The 23,662-nt window shown below is 53.2% G+C and overlaps 1 protein-coding gene across 1 annotated transcript in view; it reads left to right on the top strand.

Moving 5' to 3' along the window:
- PTPRN2 (protein tyrosine phosphatase receptor type N2) overlaps nucleotides 1-23,662 on the top strand; it is a 735,412-nt gene that overhangs the window by 244,885 nt on the left and 466,865 nt on the right. Inside the window, exon 6 of the mRNA XM_034650176.1 lies at nucleotides 17,975-18,098. Coding sequence (XP_034506067.1) covers nucleotides 17,975-18,098 — 124 coding nt within the window. The remainder of the gene's footprint in view (nucleotides 1-17,974; nucleotides 18,099-23,662) is intronic.

The following is a 23,662-nucleotide window of genomic DNA, read 5'->3' as shown; positions in this document are numbered from 1 at the left end:
CTATTGCTGGGTTGTGTGTGCACGTGTGTGTGTTGTCTGTGTTCACCTGTGGGTGTCTGTGTGTGTGTGTGTGTGCATGTGTGTGTGTATCTGTGTTCACCTGTGGGTATCTGTGTGCACGTGTGTGTGCATGTGTGTTTGTGTCTGTATTCACCTGTGGGTATTTGTGTGTACGTGTGTGCACGTGTGTGTGTACGTGTGTGTGTTCACCTGTGGGTATCTGTGTGCACGTGTGCATGCACGCGTGTGTGTCTGTGTTCACCTATGGGTATTTGTGTGCACGTGTGTGTGTGTGTTCACCTGTGGGTATCTGTGTGCACGTGTGCATGCACGTGTGTGTGTGTGTGTTCACCTGTGGGTATCTGTGTGCATGTGTGCATGCACGTGTGTGTGTCTGTGTTCACCTGTGGGTATCTGTGTGCACATGTGTGTGCACGTGTGTGTTGTCTGTGTTCACCTGTGGGTATTTGTGTGCACGTGTGTGTGCACGTGTGTGTGTCTGTTCACTTGTGGGTATCTGTGTGCGTGTGTGCATGCACGTGTGTGTGCACGTGTGTGTGTGTTCACCTGTGGGTGTGGGTGTGTGTGTGTGCACGTGTGTGTGTGTCTGTATTCACCTGTGGGTATCTGCGTGTGTGCATGCACGTGTGTGTGCATGTGTGTGTGTTCACCTGTGGGTGTGTGTGTGTGCACGTGTGTGTGTGTGTTCACCTGTGGGTATCTGTGTGCACGTGTGCATGCACGTGTGTGTGTGTGTGTTCACCTGTGGGTATCTGTGTGCACGTGTGCATGCACGCGTGTGTGTCTGTGTTCACCTATGGGTATTTGTGTGCACGTGTGTGTGTGTGTTCACCTGTGGGTATCTGTGTGCACGTGTGCATGCACGTGTGTGTGTGTGTGTTCACCTGTGGGTATCTGTGTGCATGTGTGCATGCACGTGTGTGTGTCTGTGTTCACCTGTGGGTATCTGTGTGCACATGTGTGTGCACGTGTGTGTTGTCTGTGTTCACCTGTGGGTATTTGTGTGCACGTGTGTGTGCACGTGTGTGTGTCTGTTCACTTGTGGGTATCTGTGTGCGTGTGTGCATGCACGTGTGTGTGCACGTGTGTGTGTGTTCACCTGTGGGTGTGGGTGTGTGTGTGTGCACGTGTGTGTGTGTCTGTATTCACCTGTGGGTATCTGCGTGTGTGCATGCACGTGTGTGTGCATGTGTGTGTGTTCACCTGTGGGTGTGTGTGTGTGCACGTGTGTGTGTTCACCTGTGGGTGGGTGTGTGTGCACGTGTGTGTGTGTTCACCTGTGGGTGTGTGTGTGTGCACGTGTGTGTGTGTTCACCTGCGGGTATCTGTGTGCACGTGTATGTGCACGTGTGTGTGTCTGTGTTCACCTGTGGGTATCTGTGTGCACGTGTGTGGGCCATGTGCAGCTGCTCGGGGAGCCCTCTTTCTTGCACCAGGACTTCAGTGGTATGTAGTCCCGACACGCCGGGCCCATCCCCAGAGTGCGGTGAGGTTGCTCGCAGGGAGACCTCTGTGGCTCTTCCTTCTGGGTCCTGGGTCTCAGCGGCAGCACGAGCAGGGCAGACACCCCACAACAGGGCCGGGAAAGGGGTTCTCATCCTCTGAAAGGCTCTTCCAAGTGGCAGTCTTGTGTCACCGTGAACAGCAGAGCGCGAAGCCTGTGGAGCAGGACAATCCATGTGACTGTCCTCTGCCTCGGGGGGGACTCTCGGAGGAAGATGACCACATTGTGTCACATCAGGCATTTCCTCTCGCCCCCAGCCTCCCCAGAGAAGACGAGGCCACTGTTAGGGTCAGGTTTTTCTTTGCATTCAGAGGTTTTCCTGTAGAGCTCTCCCGGGCCAGACCCTGGGGACTTGAGCATTTGCTGTAGGCATGGGTCAGAGAAAAAAATCACTATCATGGTTCACTTCCCTTTTTCTTTTGCTGCCTCACTTGGATGAAAGATATATGACGCAGATAATATGGCTTTGTGTCACTGATTCTTACTCTTTTTCACTACGAGATTATGTTCCCTCCCTCTTAGAGAGGTTGGGATTTCTGCCTCTGTTATAAGATTAATTGATAATTTGGGATTCTCTAGGGCGAGACGTCACCAGATCTCAGCTTAAGCCTTAATAGATCAGCTATTAATTGATGAGAATCTGATGCCATTCCTTAAAAAAGGATGTCTGCATACCTGTTTGTCCCCTAAGAAGGAGAAGGAGTGTGACCTGTACCTGGTGTGATCTCACTGACACACGTCCTCCCTGTGGGGCTTAGCTTCCCACTGTTCTGTATCTTCTGCTTTCTGATGAACAGCACCGTCCCACCCTTTGCCATGCACATTCTTACTCTCTTTACACCCTGGATGGACCCGCCCAGATTGGCTGCAGGTCGAGTCCGCTGTCCCTGTCCCCCCACGGGAGATTTTAGAAGGGTTTCAACTTTAGGTGAGCCAGCGCTCGGAGGTGAATTTGAAGCCAAAGGGAGCCGTTTGTGTCTTCGCAAAGGAGAAACCGCGTTTTACGTCTCCTAAAGAGACGCATGAGAGCGTGTGGCTTTCCTGGCGTGGGCTCTCACAGGCACCTTGGTGTTTGCGGTGTATTCCTGTGGAAGGACGGCCGAGTGACGAGACTGGCTTTGGAGAGGTGAGCACCTGTGGAGGCTGAGAAGTGGGAGTAAAGCAGCCGCCAGGCTGATGCGGCAGACGGGGATGCCGGTGTCCCCACGGGCCGCGGGCAGCTTGTGCGTGGACCATCAAAAGCCCCGCCGTCCCACACGGAAGCACCCGGAGGGCCTGCTGCTGTGGCAAAGCTTCGGTCCCCATTTGCTCCTCAGCCCTGGAGGGGTGAACATGGCCCACGGGGCCGGCTGTCGGGGGCCGGGCGGAGGCTGCGCGCCAGTGGCAACTGGGCGACTCCCTCACCTCTCAGGCCGCACCCCGAGGGCTGCTGGGAAGAGTGTCGATTCTCGGAGAGCCGCCCCGGGGCAGAGCGGGTCCGTCGTGGTAGCTGACGTTAGCCCGGGAGCCGTGAACAGAGCGGGCACGGCGCCACCTGGAAGAGCCGTGGAATAACGGAACTTGGGTCGGGGAGAAGGTTGCAAGGCTGGAGCACGGAGACCTCGGGCCAGGGTGCTGGAGGAAAGTGCCGGAAGTGGAGCGGGCCTCCGACACCTGTCAGTGTTCTAAAAGGGGTAGGCTGGCCTTAAGTTTTCTCCAGTGTTTCCTTCCCCTGAAACTCTTGCGTGGGACACGCCCACCGGCAATACCACAAACGATCTACTAACTGGCACGTCTCCTGCGTCACGACCTGCGCCACAGGCAGCTCGGTGTGGCTGCCGTTCCCAGCGGCACGGCCCTGACGGGGACTCAGCCCGACGCCCGGTATGGAGATGCCACCCAGACGGCAGGCATGGTTCTACCGTCTCTTCCCTGGTGAGCCTTAGGGTTTTGGGAATCCAAGTCTGGAAGAAGGTTCAGCAGTCAGTCCTCAGTGAACGTGTGCCCGCTCCCAGAGGCTCGTGCATGAGCAAGAGGAGGCCTCACACGTGGGCACACGGCCTACTCCCCTTCCTGTCAAACACGTCTTTCTAGATCAGTTCTCTAAACTGAGAATCAGGTGACTTTGAGAGCCCTCATGGGAGGACATTGCTTTTCCCATCACTAACTTGAAAATGTAAAAACCCATGCGCTCAGGAGTGACGTGCTGTGCCCCTGAGGTGAGTGTGGTGGGAGAGGAAGGGTCAGAGCTGAGCAACAGGGACAGTCTAGTCATCCCCCCCTGCCTGTGCAGAGACCCCTGGCTGCCCGCGGAGCCCTCAGAGCTGCGCCAGGGCTGCAGGGCCCATGGTGACTGCGGGGAAGATGGACGAGGATGCGGGGACGGGGGTGGACCAGTATCCTTGCCTGTTTCCCCTTCCTTGTTGGAGAAAAGAGATCTTAACAGGTTTGTGGACAGATTCTGTCGTCGTGGTGTCCGCAGGTTTTGCTTATTCTGTTCCATCCTCAGACCGCGTCTCAGATGATGTGCTCGAACTTTCTGTTCAGGAAGTATGGCTGCTGTCCTCTAGGGGTCTTTCCTGAATGTGACGAGTTCGCTGCTACGTCACCACTCATCTCCTTCGTTTGTCTCAAGAGACCACATGCAGTGTGACGGATTCATTGTCCCCTGAGATGTTAGTGTGGGTGCGTGTAGCCAATGAGTAAAAATAGTCACGTTTGCTCATACAGTAAACAAGACACGTTTCCAGATCTACAGTCCCTGAGTGCAGACTTGGTAGTTGTGGGGAATGTCTGTGACCAGATGGTGCACAGTGGTCTCTGAGCCCTGGGTCGCGGTCCGGCTCTGGCCTGTCTGCAGGCACCCCTGCCTGTGACATCAGCACAGGCTTACTGGGTCCCTGCTCTTGGGGGGGGGGGGATCCAAGACGAGCCCAGTGTAATTCTCCCTTAAGGAAGCCAGACACACTCAATGTAACTTAGGGGCTGTCTTGAAGTTCAAACGAGGATGCATGCAAAGCTGCATTGCGAGACTCCCAGAGCCCTAAGGTCCCGCTTTATCCAGAGAGAATGCAAACAGCTTTAACTGAGTGGGTCCCCCAGCCTGTGAATTAAAGACTCTCAGAACCTGGTATCATAACTTGGACTAGGTTTTTCCCATAAACTTTTCCTGACTCCCCGCTCACCGCCTCCTCCTGTCAGCCACGAAATTCCATCTGCCGACTCAGCAGCTCCTGACCGTCTGCCCTCCCTCTCATTCCCTCTGCCTGGCGCTGCCCGAGCCAGCAACTTCCCTGTCCACCGTCTGCAGCAGTGGTCTGAGGCCGCTCCATTCTTCCAGAGCATGCCCAGCTTTCTCGTCCTCGAAGATGCCGCCCTTGCTGTGCTCCTGGGACCACCCCACGTCCCCCTGGGCGTGGGAGAGAAGCCCGAAGCTCAGCATGGTGGCACAGTCACCATCTCCAGTGGCCCCAACGCCATGCTTCCTCCTCCAGGGCTCATGCCTGGGGTGGTACCAGCACTGGCACCACCTTCCCTGCCACCTTGACGCTGTGAGGATCTCTCCGCCTGGCCACTCCTCATCGCTGTCCCCGTCCTGCTCCCGGTGATTAGCTGCTCTTGTGCTGGAAGCTGCAGAGACCTCTTTCTTATTGGTGCCTGCATCCCCTCTGCCTTTCCCCAGTCTGTTATGCACGTTGAACCCCAGCAGAATTCTCCATCACCTAAATCTGACTGTGTCACTCTCTCCTCTTCAGACTTTGCGGTGCTTCCACTGCCCTTGAGATAGGGGCCCAAGGCCTGACGGGACCCCGAGCCGTGTGCGCTCCGCAGATGTCCTCTCCCTGCTTCCACACCTGGTGCTCTGCAAGCCCGCCTCCCCCCTGCTCCCGGAATATGCAGGGCTGTCACGGGGCCCTGTGTGCATTCCTCCCACGCTGGAGTGCTGCTTCCCTGGTACGCACTGCTCCTGAACTCCTCCTCAGGGAGCCCTCCTGACACCCCAGGCTGAGTCAGGGCCCCTCGTCAAGTGCAGCCCTGCCCCTTCTTGAACCTTCCCTCTGGCCACCGGGAAACCGCGGGTGCTCCAGTGCCTCACACCCCCTCCTGCACGCAGATGTCACGCGTCTCGCAGGAGGGGCTGCTCTGGGTGTCTTGGCCCTCCCAGTGCTGCCAGATGATGTCGAGGAACCGGGAGCGGGGGAGGTGGGGCTCCTGGAACCGTCGAGACTTCAGCTCAGCACAAGTCGAAGAGTCAGCATGAAGGAGCTTTTGGTAAATTCTAAGGAAATGGATATAACTGACTGAAGGTTCTTCCAAGGCAGTTTGAGGCTCAGGATGGAACACAAGTCCAAAGTCAGAGTGGAGTTTTAAAAGTCCTGGCGACAAGGCTTTTGCTTCTAAGTAGAAGCTCTATTTAGAAACTCCTCCTGGCATCGGTGTCGGGGGCACCGTCGCTCCCCAGGCCTGCCCTGGAGGAAACACTGGAATCGTGACAGCCCTCTCATGGTCACGCTGCAGGCGCCCAGGCCCCGTCCTGGGACCGACCCACCATGTCCCCAAGGCCTCGGGCTCACAAGCCTGGCTTTTCCCCAGGCACCTCGTCCAACAGGCTTCCCTGGCTGTTCAGTTTCGTATTTTCCACGAGGCGATGGATGGATTTGTGACTCGCTCTTTCTAGTGCAGGATTTTGAACATGCACAAAGATAATGGCCCAGGCCCAACCTCACCCCATCCACACCCCCATTTACTCCCACCTCTCATGCTGCTTTCAAACAAATCCTACTTTCCTGGAAACATTTTGTGAAACAGTTCTAAAATATAAGGATCCCTCTTTTAACATCACCAAGCCTTAGTAGAATCAGGCGTCGAGCCTGCGTTCAGCTCTGTTGTCACATCCATGTCAGAACTCGGTTTGTTGGCATTTTGAGTCAGGATCCAAATAAGGTTCACAGCACTGACTGTCCAGTCTTGGATGCCTCTGATTCCGTAGGCCCACTTTCATCTCATTTGTTGAAGTTACAGTGATGTGTGGGATTTTGATGTCTGTTATTTGCTGGAATTCTAGAACTGGAGGAAATTTCAAACTTGTCTGACCTCTAACTATGGTGGTAGACAACATGTGAAAATACCATGAAAGTGCAAATATGGTGGGTGTTAAAAACACTTCCAGGGCCTCTTTGACCAAATGGCTTCTGAGTTGGCTTGGCCATGTCTAGCCAGTTGGAGGATGCCAGAAGAATGATGCTATGCCAGGAAGGGGCTCTTTAAATGGTCTCAGACTGTGGTGAGCCCCCTTTCCCCCATCTGATGCTTTCTGTTGTGGTAAAGTGTGAAATTGTTGGAGGGGGGGAAGAATAGCCCAGCCCACTCTGACCGAGCCTGGGACCTAGGCCTTTAACACTCTGTCTGCCCCATGCTTGTCCTTAGAGTCTGACTGCTACAGGTTAGTTGTGCAGCTCAGCCTAGATGCTTGAAATGCAAGAGGGCCTCAGAAGGTTCTGACCATGTTGGGACTCTTTGAGCCATAGTGACATCTGATGGCAGCAAGGGGCTCACCATCCATACTCGTGTGTACGTCTGTGTCCACACCTACATCTCTATACGTGCACCTGTATCCATGCCACATGTACATCACCTACCCATGCCTGTGCATAACTATGTGTCCATCAGCAACTGTACGTCTGCAGCCATGTCGGTGATTCCACATGCGTGTCTCCAGTGCATCTGTACCGTCTACCTCGATCTCTGTCCGTCCGTGTCCATCTGTATCCGTATGTACCTGTGTCAGGACCTGCATCTGTATCCCTGATCTGCATATCTGCATCTGCACTTTCACCCGCCCCCAGAAATGTACCTCATCTAATTACGTGTATCAGTATCTGCACCCGCATGCACACGTGAATCTCCGCGTCTGCACCTGGACCTGCACCGGATCTACCCTCAGCCTTCATGTGTGTATTGTTCGTTTCAGCTGTGTCCCCATCTCTGTCTGTGCCCACGTGTCTGCAGCCTCACCTCCTCTGGCATTTGTACACCTCTGTCATCGTCGTCGTACAGCCCGGTTTGGTGTTGGACTTCTGTAATTGTTGGGGAAGCTTTGCTTTTCGTCTTCAGGAAAAAGTCCATAGTAGACCTCTCCAGGGACCTTCAGAGCCTAACCACGGAAATTGATTTTTGAAAAGTGTCATCTGCTTTATAAGTTGACCTCCAATTAAATCTGTCTGAGTTAAGCAGTTTAAATATCACTCCTACATGGAAGGGAGTAAGAACAAGGGAGAAAAATATGAAAAGAAGAGACTTGCTAGGCTGTCAAAATAGAAGTAAACTGCCCATGACAAATGAAGGCAGACGGAAAAGGAAGAATGGGAAGAAGCAGTGTCCTAATGTAGCTCAGTCGTGGATTATTGGCTTACTTGAGACAACGACTTAAATAAAAAAAGAATGTCTTACTAGAAGAGCTGGCCACGGGTTGCTGAATTCCAGCACACCCTCCTGGATTCGAATTACGTGGAAGTCCCTTTCAAGCTCTGTAGTGGGCAGGTGGGTGGGAAGGAAATCACATTCCAGGGAGAAGAGCATTTGCAAAGGGCTTACATCAGGAGGAGCGCGGACATTTAAGGAGCTGAAATAAGGCTGGGGGAAGGTGGTGTCTGTAAGCATGGGAGAGGCTGACGAGGCCTCAGGACCCCAGCAAGGATTTGGGTCCTTGCCCGCAGCAGATATGGGACACCACTAGAGGACAACAGGCAAGTGGTGTGGTCAGAGTCCCACTCTCCCAGATCCCTCTGCTACTGAGTAGAGAATGGATGATGGAAGGTGGGTACAGTGGATGTATGGACAATGGTCAACAGGTGTGCTGGCCACTGGGCCATTCCCTCAGCTCTGTTCCCCCTCCTTGCTCTCTTTGCACTTGTGAGGCTGACCTGCAAAATACCTTCTGGGCTATGAACTGACCTGGACATTTCACTACAGTTCCCAGAGTGTTCTATCCATGGGGCTTCTGGCAAGGTTCCAGTGGGCTCCACTGCTATTTCCACTATACGCACTCTGTTGAGTTTTTATCATGAATGGATGTTGAATTTTGTCATGTGCTTTTCCTGCTTCTACTGAGATGATCATGACTTGTTCGATGTTGAACCATACTTGCATCCTTGGAATAAATCCCACTTGATCATGGTGTGTGATTGTCTTAATGTATTGTTGAATCTGTTTTTCTAATATTTTATTTGTAGATTTTGCATCTATGTTACATCGGGGTATTGTCCTGTAGCTTGCTTTTCTTGTGGCGTCTGACTGGTATCAAGATAATGCTGGCCTTGTAAGATGAGCTTGGAAGTGTTCCCTCCTCTTCTGTTTTTAGGAAGAGTTTGAGAAGGATTGGTACTGATTCTTCTCAGGATGTTTGGTAGAACTCACCTGTGGAGCCATCTGATCCTGGGCTTTTCTTTGTTGGGAGGTGTTTGTTTACTGGCTTAGTCTCCTTACTTGTTGGCATCTTCAGATTTTCTCTTTCTTTACTGTTCAAGCTCAGTCAGTTGGATGTTTCCAGAAATTTACCCTTTCTTCTTGGTAGTCAATTTGTTGGCATATAATTGTTCATAGTTGTTTCTTATGACCTGTTGTATTTCTGTGGCATCAGTTGTAATGTCTCCTCTTTCATTTCTTATTTTATTTATTTATTTTTTCTTATTAATCTAGCCAAAGGTTTATCTATTTTATTTATCTTTAAAAAAAAAACCGCTCCTAGTTTCATTTATCTTTTCCTTTTTTTTTTATGTTCAGTTAGCCGCCATATAGCACATCATTAGTGTTTGATGCAGTGTTCATGATTCATTAGTTGCATATAACACTCAGTGCTCATCACAACACATACTCTCCTTATTTTCAATTGTCTTTTCAGTCTATTTCATCTATTTCTGTTCTGATCTTTATTATTTCCTTCCTTCTGCTAACGTTGGCCTTCACTTATGCTGCTTTTTCTAGTTTCTTGAGTTGTAAATTCAAGTTATTTATTTGAGATATTTCTTTTTTCTTAATGCAGGCATTCATCACAATAAACTTTCCTCTTAGAACTCTGCTCTACGTCCCACACACTTTGGTGTGTTACATTTCCAGTCTCACTCGTCTCAGATGTTTTTATTTCTTCTTTGACTCATTGCTTGTTCAGGAGCATATCACTTGATCTCCATGTATTTGTGAATGTTCCAGTTTTCTTATAATTGATTTCTGATTTCATAGCATTGTGGTTGGAAAAGATGCATGATATGATCTCAAACTTCATAAATTTATTAAGACTTAGGTGTAGGCTGTTATGTGATCTGTCCTGGTGAATGTTCCATGTGCACTTGAGAAAAATGTGTATTCTGCTGCTACTGGATGTAAAGTCCTTCGTGTATCTGTTAGGTCCTTCTGGTCCCTGCTATTATTATTTTAATGTCTATTTCTCCCTTCAGATATGTTGATATTTGTTTATGTATTTAGGGACTGTTATGTTGCATGCATAAATATTTACAAGTGTTGTATCCTCTTGATGAACTGACCTCTTTATTATTATATACTAATCTTTTTTGTTTCTTGTTAACAATCTTTGGCTTAAAGTCTGTTTTGTCTAACAAAAGTTTATTTACCCCTGCTCTCCTCTGGTTTCCCTTTTCATGGACTATCTTTCTTCATCCCTTCACTTTAAGTCTGTTGGTGTCCTCAGTGCTGAAGCGAGTCTCTTGTAGGCTGCATGGAGTTGGGCATTGTTGGGTTTTTTTCCTATCCATTCAGCCACCTGTGTCTTTTGTCGGAGATTTTACTCCATTTACATTTAAAGTAATTGCTATTAAGTATGGGCTTCATTTTGCCATTTAGTAAACTATTTTCTGGCTGTTTGGAGATTCCTTTGTTCCTTTCCCTTTCTTTCCTCCTCTGTGATTTGATGATTTTCTGTAGTGGTGTGCCTACATTTCTTTCTCTTTCTCTTTTGTGTACGTATTCTAGGCTTTTGTTTTGTGGTTACTATTAGGCTTACATGAAATACCATATGTTTAGAACAGCCTGTTTCAAGCTGCTAACAACTTTGAATATGTACTAAAGCTCTATATTTTTGTATTGTCTTCCTCATTTTGTCTTTTTTATGTCAATACACTTTCTTTAAAACTAACTCTAAGACACTGTGTACTTAGATTTGTGTTAAGCTGTTGGCAAATATTTTCCCCAAAACTTTAGAGAAATAAATATACTTATGGTGAGAAGTATAGTCTCGTCTTGAAGTTGTTGGAATACACCGGTTTTTCACCAATTGATTTTTTTACCTGTGAAGAGTTGGTGGCTGTCAACAACTTTACTAGTAAGAGTAATTCAGGGTTACTGGCGCCTCCAGATGAATTTGCATGTACTCTGGAAGCCTGTGGGATCAGCAGTCAGAAGAATGAGTTTGGTTGCACAAATTACCATGAGCTTACTCACTCATTCTCCAGAAAACATTGGGTTTTATTTCTCTGCAGGAAAGAAAGGTGATAGTGAATCAAAGTGGGATTTTGAATCATGGCAGCTCCTCTCTTATTTTCCCTCAACAGAAATGCCTTTTCTCTGCATTAGGGTGAATTCCTATGGGTTAGCAAAAGTGTAACTAGCTTATAAGATTATTTAAATAGAATAAATATCATTATTTGTTAAAAACAATAAAGAGGGGATAGCTAGAATAATTGGGGAATCCCATGAAAACCTCATTTTATCCATTGGTTTAAAATACCTCATCAAAACAGTTTGTTATCAGAGTTGACTGATAACATTTTGCAATCCATCAATCGTTTGGTTCCCTACCTTTGGTGAATGTTTGACTGAGTAGTAAAATACCCGAAACCCGGATGTGGAGCAGCAGAAGCCTAAACGGTCAGCTCTTGAGCAGAGAGTCCTAGACATGGGTGGCTGCTTGGCAGGAGCGCCTGAGCCCGTGAGGAAGAGACAGAAACTCTGTTGCCAAAATAGTACCTGGAGAAATGATGGGTGCAGACACTCTTCAGTGCAGTTAAGGTGAAACACAGGTAAGGGTGCAGCTGTTACCTGGGCTTGCCCCATAGCCTAGAAACCCGCATCACACCCTTGCTGACAGTAACGTTTAGGTTTTGGGACTTACTGGTGGCATGTCCTGGGGCATGGATTATTTTCTCTAGTCTCAGTTTCCAGTCTTTTAAAATGAGGTTCACGGTAGTACCTTACTCACAGGTCTGTTGTGACCATTATATGAGACTGTTGTGTGCGGTCTCAGCACAGTGGTGAGTGTAAGGAGAACCTTCACGGGCTTCCGCAGCCCCCAACGTTCCTCACCCATCAGTTATTTCCACTACTCTCTTTTTTTAGGGTGGCTCTCCACAACTCCTTCACCATCTAACATAACAGTTTTTCTAATTTTTCACCTGTCTTCTAATTTCCATGATTATTTCAGGGCACTGTGAAAGTCCACACTGCTGTGCGTGGCATTGAGGCCATCATGGAAAACGGGCACTGTCACTTCTCGTGCGGGCTTCCCATCAAGTGAATGGCGTGAATGCTTTAGATTTCCTCCTGTTTTGCTTCTTTGGCAGGTGCCCAGGGGCATCTGACTCCAAATGATTCCGCAGTCGTAGTAATATGTTGCCGTGCTTCGGAGTAGAAAAGCATTAGAGGAGATAGCATCTAGCTTTTGAAAACCCTCCCTGCCACTAGATGTCGAGGCAGGCAGTGAGGAGCGAGCTGCCAGCATGGCTGGCGTCTCTCCCTCCACGGCCAAATCAGGTGTCCAGGTAATCAGGGTGACAGCTGTCACAGACACACAGATGAAATTGCATGTGCCATATCCGTCCATTGATTTTTGAGATTAACTCCAACGGCTTTCTAAGGAAGTTCAGACCATGAAATGACAGATGATGGCCATGTATTTTAAAAATAAAATAGAAATAACTTTATGCTCATTTTGAGCACAATCAGCACCATCTTATTGGTCTAACTATTGACCGGACCCGCTATCGTCGTAAGCCATTTGCGCTCCGTGCTACAGCCTGCGGGAGGGGTTGCGGCGCTCGTCACGCAGCTCGTGCGATCAGGGGTCTCCTTGCGGAGGCAAGCGGGTTCATACACATATTCTGGTAGATTTCATCGTTATCTTTAAGGCTGTTTTAAATAATCTTATGGATACAAGTGTTAACTGTATGCATTGGGGTGAAGGAATATGGTGTCAGTAGATAGTCATGAGGCTAAAATGGGGCTGGGACTCGTGATAAAGCCTCTGGGTTCACCAGCACATGATGTCACCCTTCGGTTTAAAATAGGCTAGACACGGAATTCATGGAATCTGGTAGCAAACCTGGTTGGGAAGCTGGTTTATGTTCGGCATGGAGCAGTAGCTTTGGAGGTACAAGAAAGGACAAGATGTAGTCTGTGCGCTTGCCGAGTGTGCAGTCTGGAGATGGGAATAGGATGAAACCATGTGACATGGTTAAGGGAGTGTCCGTAATAGGTGGTGGCCTGGGTGTTTCTGCATCAGAACAGGGGGAGTTTTAGGAAAAGGAGGGAGCCTCGCAGGCCCACTGATTAGAATTGGGGAGGCCTTGTTAGTGGCCAGGAAGAGGGAAGGAAGCCCTTTGTGGCATTGTGGGTGTGGGGCATACGAGGGGCTAAGGGAGGGGTGGCTGGGCCTGCTGGAGCTGAGGGTTGGTCACTGGAGGAGGGGGAGTCACTGGGCAGGCAGGTCGCCCCGGGAGTGTCGATCCAGGAGTGCCTGTCATCACCACAACCCGCACTGGTTTTAGGGCCAATGCTCCTCTCGGTGAGCACGTAGGCATGTGTGGGTACGTACACCTGTTCATTGTCTCATGCACGTGCCCCCATACAAGTCCCTCTTAATGTGTCTGCAGGTGTGTATGCACACCTGGGAAGTGTCTTGTGTGTGAGGCATGTGTGTGCACACTGGAGTCTGTGGTGTGTGTGGAGACCTGAATGTCCTTGGTGTCTTCTCAGATGCCTCCTCCCCCAGGCCGTGTGGAACTGCTTCCCAGGACTCCAGCTCCGGAGTCTGTTCCCAGAGCACAGGGTTGGGAGGGAGGCCATCAGGGAGACCAGTGTATGTGGCCTCACGGTTGTGGGGAGGCCCCTGCGCATCGCCCACTGGCAGTGTCCTCAGCAGGGCACGGACACATTTGCAGGCAAAGTGCATCCTGAGTGACCACAGAAGAAAGATGGGGGCATATCGTGAAGGAACAGGACAGCAAGTTGGGTGGGCAATCACCTAGTGATTATCACCTGATGGCCCACTTTCCTAGATTCAGCTGTCATTCCACCCCGGCTGCGTGCCTGTTGCCACCCCTGAGATGAAGCACCTCACTTGGTCGTGTGCGTGCATTCCTAGCGTCCGTTCAAGCTTTGGACATAGAGGGCTGTGGGGCTGAGAGCTTGTGGTCGACTGTGACTCTGAGCACACCTGTGCTCAGACATGGGACGGGATCTTGCTTCACCTCTGTCCTGAGGATTTGCAAGGACAAACGTCTGTGGTCACACAGAGATGTTCGGGGGTGGGGGTGGGAAAGGAGTAAAACGTGCCCTGGGCACGTTCTGGCAGCCGGGACCCCCCTGCAGAGACGGGATTTCTCTGGACGGCCACTTTGAGCTGTTTCTTTCAGGCATGTTCCACTTGCCCATCCCCAGATGGACCCTGGTAGCTCCTCTCTTCATGGGAAAAGCAGCCCATCAGCTCTTGGCTTCCTCGCTGCGGGGTGTACCGTCTGGTGGGTTAGATTTGCACGTTCTGTTCCACTTTCTGGAATTCTGGTGTTCGAACCCCACTAGCTCTATAAAACAACTCTTACTCACCCTGTGGACTTTTTGGCAGGTAGGAGACTACTTCCTCGGTCCTCCTGTTTCCCCCACACTTTGATGCCTTTGTAGATAACACGCTCACCCACTCATCTGTGCAGGGGAGCGACTCTAGCTCTGGCCTCCACCTGTGGCTTCCCCGCCTGGCGCACGTGAGTGACCCTGAGCACGACCGCGGCCATCTCTGTTGTAGCTCGAGGAGCGGCACCCCAAACGCAGCACCTCAGGCCCTGTTATCTCCCAGGGGATCCTCAAGGCAGCGTTTGTGGGGGCTTCCCGCGATGCTACGTCTTGGACCCTTGCTCCCACTGCAGGCTGGAGCCTGGGTGCCGAGTATGCCCCTTCTTGGGGAATAGGCGGTGGAAATGGGCGGGGGAGGAAGACAGCAGGTCCTCCTGGTTCAGAGGCAAGCGACTGGTTTTTGATTGTGAAATTACACAGAACAGTACCTTGAGGAGCCTCTGACAAAGAATACTCCAGGCCTGTCCCTTGAGAGAGGGGTGAAGAGGGGCGTGTTCCCGCGGGTCTGGGGAGGACCCCAAATCAATTTCCACACACAGTCCCACGAGCACAGGTGTTGTGGTGAGGCTGGAATGAGTCCGGGACTGGAGAGCCAGTCAGGCTTCAAGGGGCTTTTATACCCATTGTCCTTGATTTACACAGTCACTTCTGTCAGCTAGGTGGGACTCCTTTGATAACTTACATTTTAATGCTTTTCCGCGTTAGATTTTTTTGACATTTTCCTGTGTATTCACACATTTGTGCTGTTAACACACCTGCTCGTGTCCGTGTGCGGGGTGGCTGGTGCCGTGACCCTAGCCTAGACCCCACGCGGTGAAAGCCTGACCGCCGGCACTGCCATGGGACCACACAGCAGCTGGCCGCTCAGTCGTCTGGCGGTGCCGGCGAGGGCAGTGGAGCTCACCTGTTCAGGCCTCACCTGGCTGCATGCGTCGGCCTGGCCTGGGAGGCCAGCAGGGAGGCACCGAGCAGGGAGATGCCAGGCCAGTGCAGGTGCGCTGGTGGCAAGGAGGGGCTCCACCGTCGGGAGTGCTGGGAGTCCGGGAGAGCTTCTGGAGGCAGGGCCCCAGGAGGCAGGGGTCTGTGCCCTCGGCAGGGGACTGGGGTAGGGGTCTGTAAGGCAAGATTGTGTCCTGGGTGGGGTCTGGCCTGGAGGATGTGGGCTCCGTAGGTCAGGGTGGCCCTGGTTTGCTGTGGGCCTCTTCATGCCCAGTCACTTGCTTCTGCAGATGCTGGTTGTCCGCCCGCCCTGCACTGGGTCTGGGGGTGCTGGTTACAGGAAGAGTGGCCGTCTGAGAGTTGCAGTGGGCAGGGGCACCAGAGCTGTGCCACCAGGGCCTCACCAGCAGACCTCCAGGCCCCTGCTGTGTGGCTGGCGCCCACGTCACAGAGTAGGGCTTTGTGTGGCTGTGGTTCTTTCTCCTGGTCTGACTTGGAATGAACACACCTTTCCGGCACTGCTGCCCTCCTGTTCCCCAGTCTGCACACAGCCCACGGCTTTCCCCAGCATGGCTCGAGGTCCCAGCAGACTTTGTTTAGGCACAGGCCTTCTTGGGGCTCTAGGCTGCCTGATGAAACTCGAACTCCAGCCTGCAGCTCCGGGTGGACAGGCAGGGAGTGATGATGAAGACACAAATGTTCCAGGTGGATCCCTTCCCGCATCGGTGTCTCACCTCCTGGTGGGCCTGAGCGTGGGCTCTGCAAGATGCCCGGGGGGTTTCTAAGTCGGGTCAGGTGACAAGGTAGAAGGGTGCACTTCCACACCACATGCACACACTGACCGGAAAATGGATTCTAATTTTACAACGTAATGTGAAAAGCCCCCGTGTTAGGAGGCTTGGAGGACTTGTCTGTCCTTCCTGGAAGGGTCCCCAGCCCTGGGGCTCACACTCTTGCCCAGGAAGCAGGATGGAGGGGCGAAGGCCCTGATCACAGACCGGCATCAGACCTCTCTCACTTTAGGGCTGAACAGCATCCTGCAGGTTGGTAAGACATCTAGAACAATGGGTGAGGCATGGAGAGCAGGTCCAGCTGTGGGTAAATAGGCAGCCACCTGCAGAAACTGGCTTCCCTAGGAAGAAGTCCAGTTCCTGTGCCCCCTGAGAGAAGGCGGTGGGGGGCGGCTTGGTGCCGTGGCTCATTACCAGCATCCTCTCTGAGGACGGGAGTGTCCGTCCCGCTGTGGCTGCAGTTGCATGGGACACCCCGGGGCGGTTGCAGGGCAAGCTGGCACCTCCTGACCCCAGCCTGCTTTTCCGTCTCTACCTGAGGCCTCCAAGGGCCCTTGACTCCTCCTTGCTGGCTTGTCCCTAGGGATTCCTGCTTTAGCTATTCCTGAGGGCTGCTTTCCCCAGCTAATCCCAGCTCCGATGCTCGGGGTGGGCTCTGTCCATTGTGATGTGTCCACAGAATTTCCGACTTTCCCTTCCAATGGCTTCTCCGTCTCACATGCTCCTTCCCAGGTCACCTCCTGGTGCCATCACACACCCGTCACCTCTTCCAAGCCCACAGGCCACACCTGCACCCTCCTGCCCTGTCCCGGGGTTACTGGAGCCTGGTTGGTTCCTCCTTGCACCCTGCACCCCATTGGCTCTTGGAGCCACAGTGACCCTGGATACTTTCTGACTCACCCCTGTGCATGTCGTCCTCCTGTGAGGACTCTGGTGACATTGGGTTAGGAACCACCTGATGACCTCGTCTTAGCATGATGGTCAGCAGTGACCTCTTTCCACGTGAGGTCCCATTGTGAGGTTCTGGATGTGGGACTTGAACATGTGAAGCTTGGGTGACACGGTTCAGTCCAGAACAACACCTGTCTTTGCTGCCCGTGTGCCTCGAGAACGCAGGCCCCAGGAAGGCGGGGCTCCGTGTGTTTGTTGCTGCGCGGAGCCCATCTGCTCACACGTCAGCCAGGTGAACGAGAGGTCAGCTGGGGTGACAGACTTGGCTGCACAGCAGTTTCTATATAACGACACGACGGAATATTCTCTGAAATGCTGCTAATAGGGTTTCACAGGCAAGGCGTGACTGACACAGCTGTGTGCTGGGATTCGGGACGTGTCGCTGGAACTCTGAGCTGCGCGGTGACCGGAGCCGGCCCTCCCTCGGGCCTGGGGCGCGTCGTCCTGGGGCACACCCGCCCTTCCCAGGGGGCCGCTGCAGAGTGCCCCTCTGGTCTCCATGTTTGCCCTCAGATGTGTCCCATTCACATGTCTCTCACTGGCACATCACTCACTTTAGAAACAAGCCCATTTAAAAATGTGTTTCCTTTGTACGTGTGACGCCCATCCTGAAACTCCATTTTCAGCATCTGCTTCCCCTCCGTCTCCCATCCTTTCTCTCTCCTTCCCATCTGCCCTCCCCTCCCACCCTCCCTATTATACTTTTTATTGAAGGCTGAGCTGAGCCTTTGCCGCGTCATGGGCCCATTACGCGTCTAACAATCCCATTTGCACCGTATTGTTTGTCTCGTGGCTGGGAAATTCAGGTGATTCATCATGCCTGAAGAAGCACCTGATCCCGGCTGCCCGGAGAGCCCGGTCACTATGCGACAGGAATGCCACAGGCGCGGGGGTGGGGGCGCGGGGGACGTGCGGCTTCTCAAGTGTTGATGAGTTCCATTTTGTAACGCTGCCCCCGATCTCCTCAACAGCCCCCTGAGCCCAGAAGAGGGGAAGGAGCTGTTGCAGAGCGTTGCGCGTCTCCTGGAGGTGCCGATGAGTGTCTTCGCAGACGTCGCGTGAGTGCCGGGTGCGGGGCCTTGGGGTTTTATTCTCCGCTCACATCAGGTTCCGTGTCATAAATTGGTTTGCAAGAGAAAGAACTGTGTGCCTGGGGTTCTTGTTAATTACATCACAGAGAAATAGTTCAGGAGAGAAATGGAAGGAAAATAGCTGGTGGGTTTGGTAAGTTATGTGAGTGCAGATGAAACCGGAGTGTAATTGTAAGAATTATAATCTCCTGGAAGGACGGGGCCCACTGGGGCCGCGGTTCTCAGCCCTGCTGCACCTAGAATTGCCCGGGAGGCTCTAGAACATTCCGGCGCCTGTGCCCCACATCACTGCAGATGAGTCAGAGCCCAGGGGATGGCACGTGTCCGTGAAAAGTCAGCACTTATGGAGTGCCTACGGTATACAGACCCTGCCACGTACTTGCTGCACCAAGTCACCCGAGCACGACCGGCCTCTCTTGTCATCAGTGGACAGGTTGTGGGCAGATTTGGTGGCGTTAGAGACTGGGGTGCTGGCCCGTGGCGAGTCCACAATGAGGGCCTTCTGCTTCCATATTTCTTGAGGACTGCACAGGGCAGGAACAAGTGCCTGGAAGAGGAGCAAGTAGAGATAGGTCGACTAATAAGTGTGAGCAGGTGTGGCCAGACCAGCACATCCCAGCTGGTGGGGGTGGTCCAGACGTGGAGGTCAGTCCAGAAAGCCGTGTCGGGATGGATCAGCGCATGTGCTGTGAGCCACTCAGGCCTGGAAATAAGACAACTCAGCCGAGCTGTCTGTTGACAAAAACAGCTATCCCAGGGCCTTCAGTTCTGGAAACACAGTTCGTCTGACCGTCTGCAAATGTTGCCACTCTGTGGGGCTGTCCAAGCTCTTTTCCTGCTGTTAGCTCATTTGGAAGTTCATCACCCTTTATTTTGAGTAGGAAGGAGCCAGAAGTTGGGAGAGAGAGGCCAAGGCCAAGTCCTAGCCTTAACAGTAAGCCCAGAATCACTTCCTTGGGCTCCTTGCAGCCGACAACTGTCCGGCCCATCTCTCCAACTCGTGGGGGTTCTCATAACATCTCTGCCCCTGCAGACATGACCGTCTGCAAGACGCAGCTTTGCTTTGCTTTTTTTTGTAAGAATTTTATTTATTTATTTGACAGAGTGCGAGCCAGAAAGCACAAGCAGGGGGAGCCGCAGAGGGAGAGGAAGAAGCAGGCTCCCCACTGAGCAGGGAGCCCGATGCCAGGACCCTGGGATCATGACCTGAGCTGAAGGCAGACACTTAGCTGACTGGGCCCTCCGGGCCTCCCAAAACACAGCTTTTCATTCAACAAATATTTACAGAGCTCCGTGCTGGGGTGGAGCAGAGAGCATGACATTCCAGCAGAAACAGGCTCAGAGCAGAGCTGGAAAACATCAGGCAGCCCTAGTTCATGTGGAAACAGAGGGTAGAGAGGCTGGGAGGTCTGGAGAGCAGGTGCCCAGCTCCCTCCAGGCAGGAGGGATAGTGTGCTCCAAGCGAACAGGCAGGGTGGCTCAGGTGGGCCCCAAGGTTCTTGCGAGGAGTATGGCGTTCCTTGCGTGGCTGGCAGGCCGTCAGAGAGTTTTCATCAGGAGACGTATTTCTAGCCGTGTGAAGAATGAATTACAAGGGACACGGGGAGGCCCAAGTGACTTGGGGCCGCTGAGGTTTCTAGGTGAGTGTTGGTGATCCCGACCCCACACCAGGTGGGATTTCAGCCTTGGAGAGGAAATCATGAGTGTAGCCGAGAGATCGGGAGACGCCCGCATGTGAATACGCCGCGACCCAGTGTGTTGGAGCCGCACCCCAGCCCTGTGGGAGCAGCTTTCGTTCCCCCGTGGCATTTCAGATGCCCTTGAGAGCTGTCCTTTGTCCAAGCGTGTTCCCTACCATGCAGGACTCCATGCCAGGTCTACGAAGGCACCTGTGCCCGTTCATATGCAACCCTGTGGACGGGACATGGCTGCTGGACTTGGGAACTCCACATGAACACAGGAGGCCCACACAGGCCCTTTGTCCAGGCCTGGTCTCTACGGGTGCAGTTAAACAGACTGCACACAGAGAGAGCCAGTCCTGACCTGGTGGCACTGACTGTTCCCTTTAGAGAAACGGAGGGAAATTTCCTGAGCATGCCTGCACCCACACATGGCTAGTCCTCCACAGTCTTCACCACCAGACCTCAAGGTCAGGGGTCACAGCAGTCCCTGACACGTTCACATCAGGCACCCAGTGCAGGGACTGCATTTGCAGAATGAGGACTTGCAGAGTGCGGACCTGGCACCCACACTGCCCCCACCAAACGGCGGGGCGGTCCTTACCCCTCTGTCCACAAATAGGACATACTGAATCTGGCCCCCGAAATTCAGCTGCTGGTGTCAGAGCTCATGTTGCTGTCGAGGGAATGAATGAATGAATGAGTGCCTCCTTCATTAGAGCGAGGAATGTCCTGGGAGCAATTGGAAGGCAGTAAATAACAAGGAGACTGCGTCTCCAGGAAGGGCTCCCAGGAGCAACCAGGTGGCCTGAGCATTTGGAGAATGTCATCACAGCTCAGGCCCACTATTGAGAACATTAGGCAAAAAAGTAATCACACGGAGAGGCTTCGCAGTCAAACTTGGCCTGGCCCCACTGCGGGCTGTATTTATTGAATTTTCATTATTTTTCCTCTGCGGTCTGGAGCGAGCATGCGGCAGATAGAAACAGAGGTCCCTGCACTGGGAGGCCTTGTGCTTGCTGGAGACCTGGCCCCTGCTGCTGCTTGCTTGTTAGACGTTGAGACGTGTGTGCGCTGTGACCTGGGCCCCGTGCCGCTGAGAGGGTGGGTGAGATGTGTGTGCGCCGTGGCCTGGGCCCCGCGCCGCTGAGAGGGCGGGCGAGACGTGTGAGCGCTGTGGCCTGGGCCCCGTGCCGCTGAGAGGGCCAGGTTTGGGAGGAGGGGCGTCCTCAGGACAGGCGGGAGCACGGTGGCCTGGGAGCCTCAGGAACAGCCGTGGAGCTTTCCAGGCCCGAGGTGGGTCAGGTGGCTGTGACCAAAGCCCACCGCCAAGGAGGGGAGCTGCACTTGGGCCAGGCTGGAAGCCCCCCGTGGCAGCTGCCTTATCACCCACCACCAGGGCGCAGGCCCGGCAAATGAGCCCACTGAACGCTGCAGGACTGAGCCTTTCACCCAACAGCAACCACTGACCACACGTCCACGACTTTTCTAGCAGTGACGTCTTGAAGTTTCCTATTGAAGGAAGGTGTCACCCAGAGAGAATGTGACACAGGTGTCTAAGGTCAAGAATCATGTTTAGCCTGTCTTCTGCTATGCCCCACGGTTTCTGCATTGCCCACCTGTCACCTCCCTTTCTCCACATCCTCAGCCAGGCTATCGGTCTCTAACAGGGTCTCAAGGCGGCGGCAGGAGGCCCGAGGCCNGTGCCTGGTGGGGGGGTGGGTCTGGTAGGTGGTGTCCAGTATGGGGTGGTGTCCGGTGTAGGGTGGTGTCCGGTGTGCTGTCTGCTGTGGGGGTGTCCGGTGGGAGGGGAGCCTGGGGGCAGGGGCATCCTGTGGGGACGGCTGGTGGGAGCTGGCTGCACTCCCTCCGTCCCTGGTCTCTACCTCGGGTCTGCAACTTACACATCTCAGTCCTTCCCGCACCACTGCCACATCTGAGGAGGACTGGGGCACAGAAGGGTTTCTGGGGAGCACTTTCTGGCTGAGCTGGTGGCCGTACCAGCTTTTGTAAATGTGTTTTGCTGCAATCTCTTCCCTGGTCAGAAAGCTGGGGGCTTCCGATGTCCTGTGGAGCCAGACCTGTCATCACTGTCCTGTCTTTACACCGGTGAGAGTCTGGTCCGTAGCTCTCCAGTGAGCCCAACGCTCCAGAGGGTCCTTCCCCCGCCTCACCCGGCTGGAGGCAACTCTGTCTCCCCAGCTTTTAATCCAGCTCATGCTTTCTGTCTAAAGTTGGGCCTCCTGGTACCGGAGACCCCATTCTGCCAGTTAACGTCGGCACCACACGTCTGGGTCCTTAATTACCGTATGCACAGCCGTGTGTGCTGTGCGTGCACAAGCATGTGCCCTGTGTCCTGTGTTGTTCCCATGTGTGCTAGGTGTCGCTCCCAGGGCCCAGCTCAGTGGTGGAGTGCTGAGCGCATGCGCCCACCGGACAGACGGACGTGGGCTGTGGAGGCCGCAGCGGGGGGATGGCTGCATGGCCAGTCCTTGGCTGGGCATCTGAGAGCACGTTCTCAGGGCTGTTCATTGTTCCAGGATTGGGAGAGAGGCCGCCGCACAAGCTGGTGCTCTCAGAGATCGTCTGCATTTTTATGGAAGTACCAGTTATACTTAATATGTTTTGTTAATGGTTATGTAGCTGTCAAGTAAATTCCATTATTTCTTATTACATCATTAGAGACCATTAAAACGGCATTAGCATGCTGATGTAATTACGCCGGCAGACACACGGCGACCTCAGTTATGACTTTGTAATCTAATCACGGCTGTCCACAGCGGCCTGATGGATGTGCGGGCTGCTCCCTCCGGTGCCGTCAGGTGGGCGGTGCTGCGGGGACCCGCCACACAAAAGGAGACTCCGTGGTCAGGTGGGGGCCGGTGTCCGCGCACCTCCTGGGGGCTCCGGCCGAGCCTTCAGATCAGCCCCGGGAAGGCGCAGAGCAGCGGAGGCACCGCGGGAGGACAGCCTAATTCTGCGATCAATCTTCCTGCGTTCTCCTGAGGCAAGAGGCAGTTTAGTTTCCCGTCTGTGATTTACGGACTTGATGAAAATACAGTGTTCTTGTTTTTCAAGACGGTTGCTGAAGGTGCGGTGGTGGGAACTCACAACCCTGACACTTCTCATCAGGGTCTTCGTGCACAGGGCTGAGGTGGGGGGGGCAGGGAGTGCCCAGCCCAGGTCGGTCCCGTGCGTCCCAGGGATGTGAGGCCCACGTCACTCCCCTTCCCATGCCTCACACCCCTGCCCCCCCCATTTGTGAGAGCATCCGTGGGAGTTTCAGGTTCTTGGGGCGGAATTGTGGCTATTTGCCTCCTGTCTTGTCTCTCTGATTTATGAAGACGTTAAAGAGGAAGCTGAAGTGGGACACAGGGTCACAATGGCCTTTACCTCGCCGGCCTGGCCCCTTTGGCTTGCAGCCCAAGAGACGACAGAGCCATGGATAATTTGGGGAACGCGCCAGGGCTTTGCCGATTAACAGTGGTGGAGATTATGCTTGGGAAAACAAACATCACTCAGGCCAAGAGCCTCCAGCAGTCAGACCCAGAGCCCAGGGGACCCCAGTGGATGGGGATTGCTCCCTTGCTCGTGTGCCCACTGCCTGCAAGCTCTGGGGCTCGCAGGTGCATGCCCTCACCTGCTCCACCTGGGTCCGGGATTTTCTCAGCAATGCCACCCTAGAGGGAGGGATAGATAAGGAAGGGCCTCCTGTGGAGCAGGCCTGTCTTCCCGGAACAGGAGCAGTGGCCGTGGCCTGTGTGCACACTGCAAGATCGCCAGGGTCCCACGAGTGGCTGGACACAGCGGCACGGCGCACTGAAGGAAGTGCCACGATTGACAACCGCCCCA

The sequence above is a fragment of the Ailuropoda melanoleuca genome, chromosome 1 (genome assembly GCF_002007445.2).
Source record: "Ailuropoda melanoleuca isolate Jingjing chromosome 1, ASM200744v2, whole genome shotgun sequence".
In the NCBI taxonomy this organism is placed as follows: Eukaryota; Metazoa; Chordata; class Mammalia; order Carnivora; family Ursidae; genus Ailuropoda; species Ailuropoda melanoleuca.
Note: the sequence above shows the minus strand (reverse complement) of the source record. Positions and strands in the feature narration are given on the sequence as shown.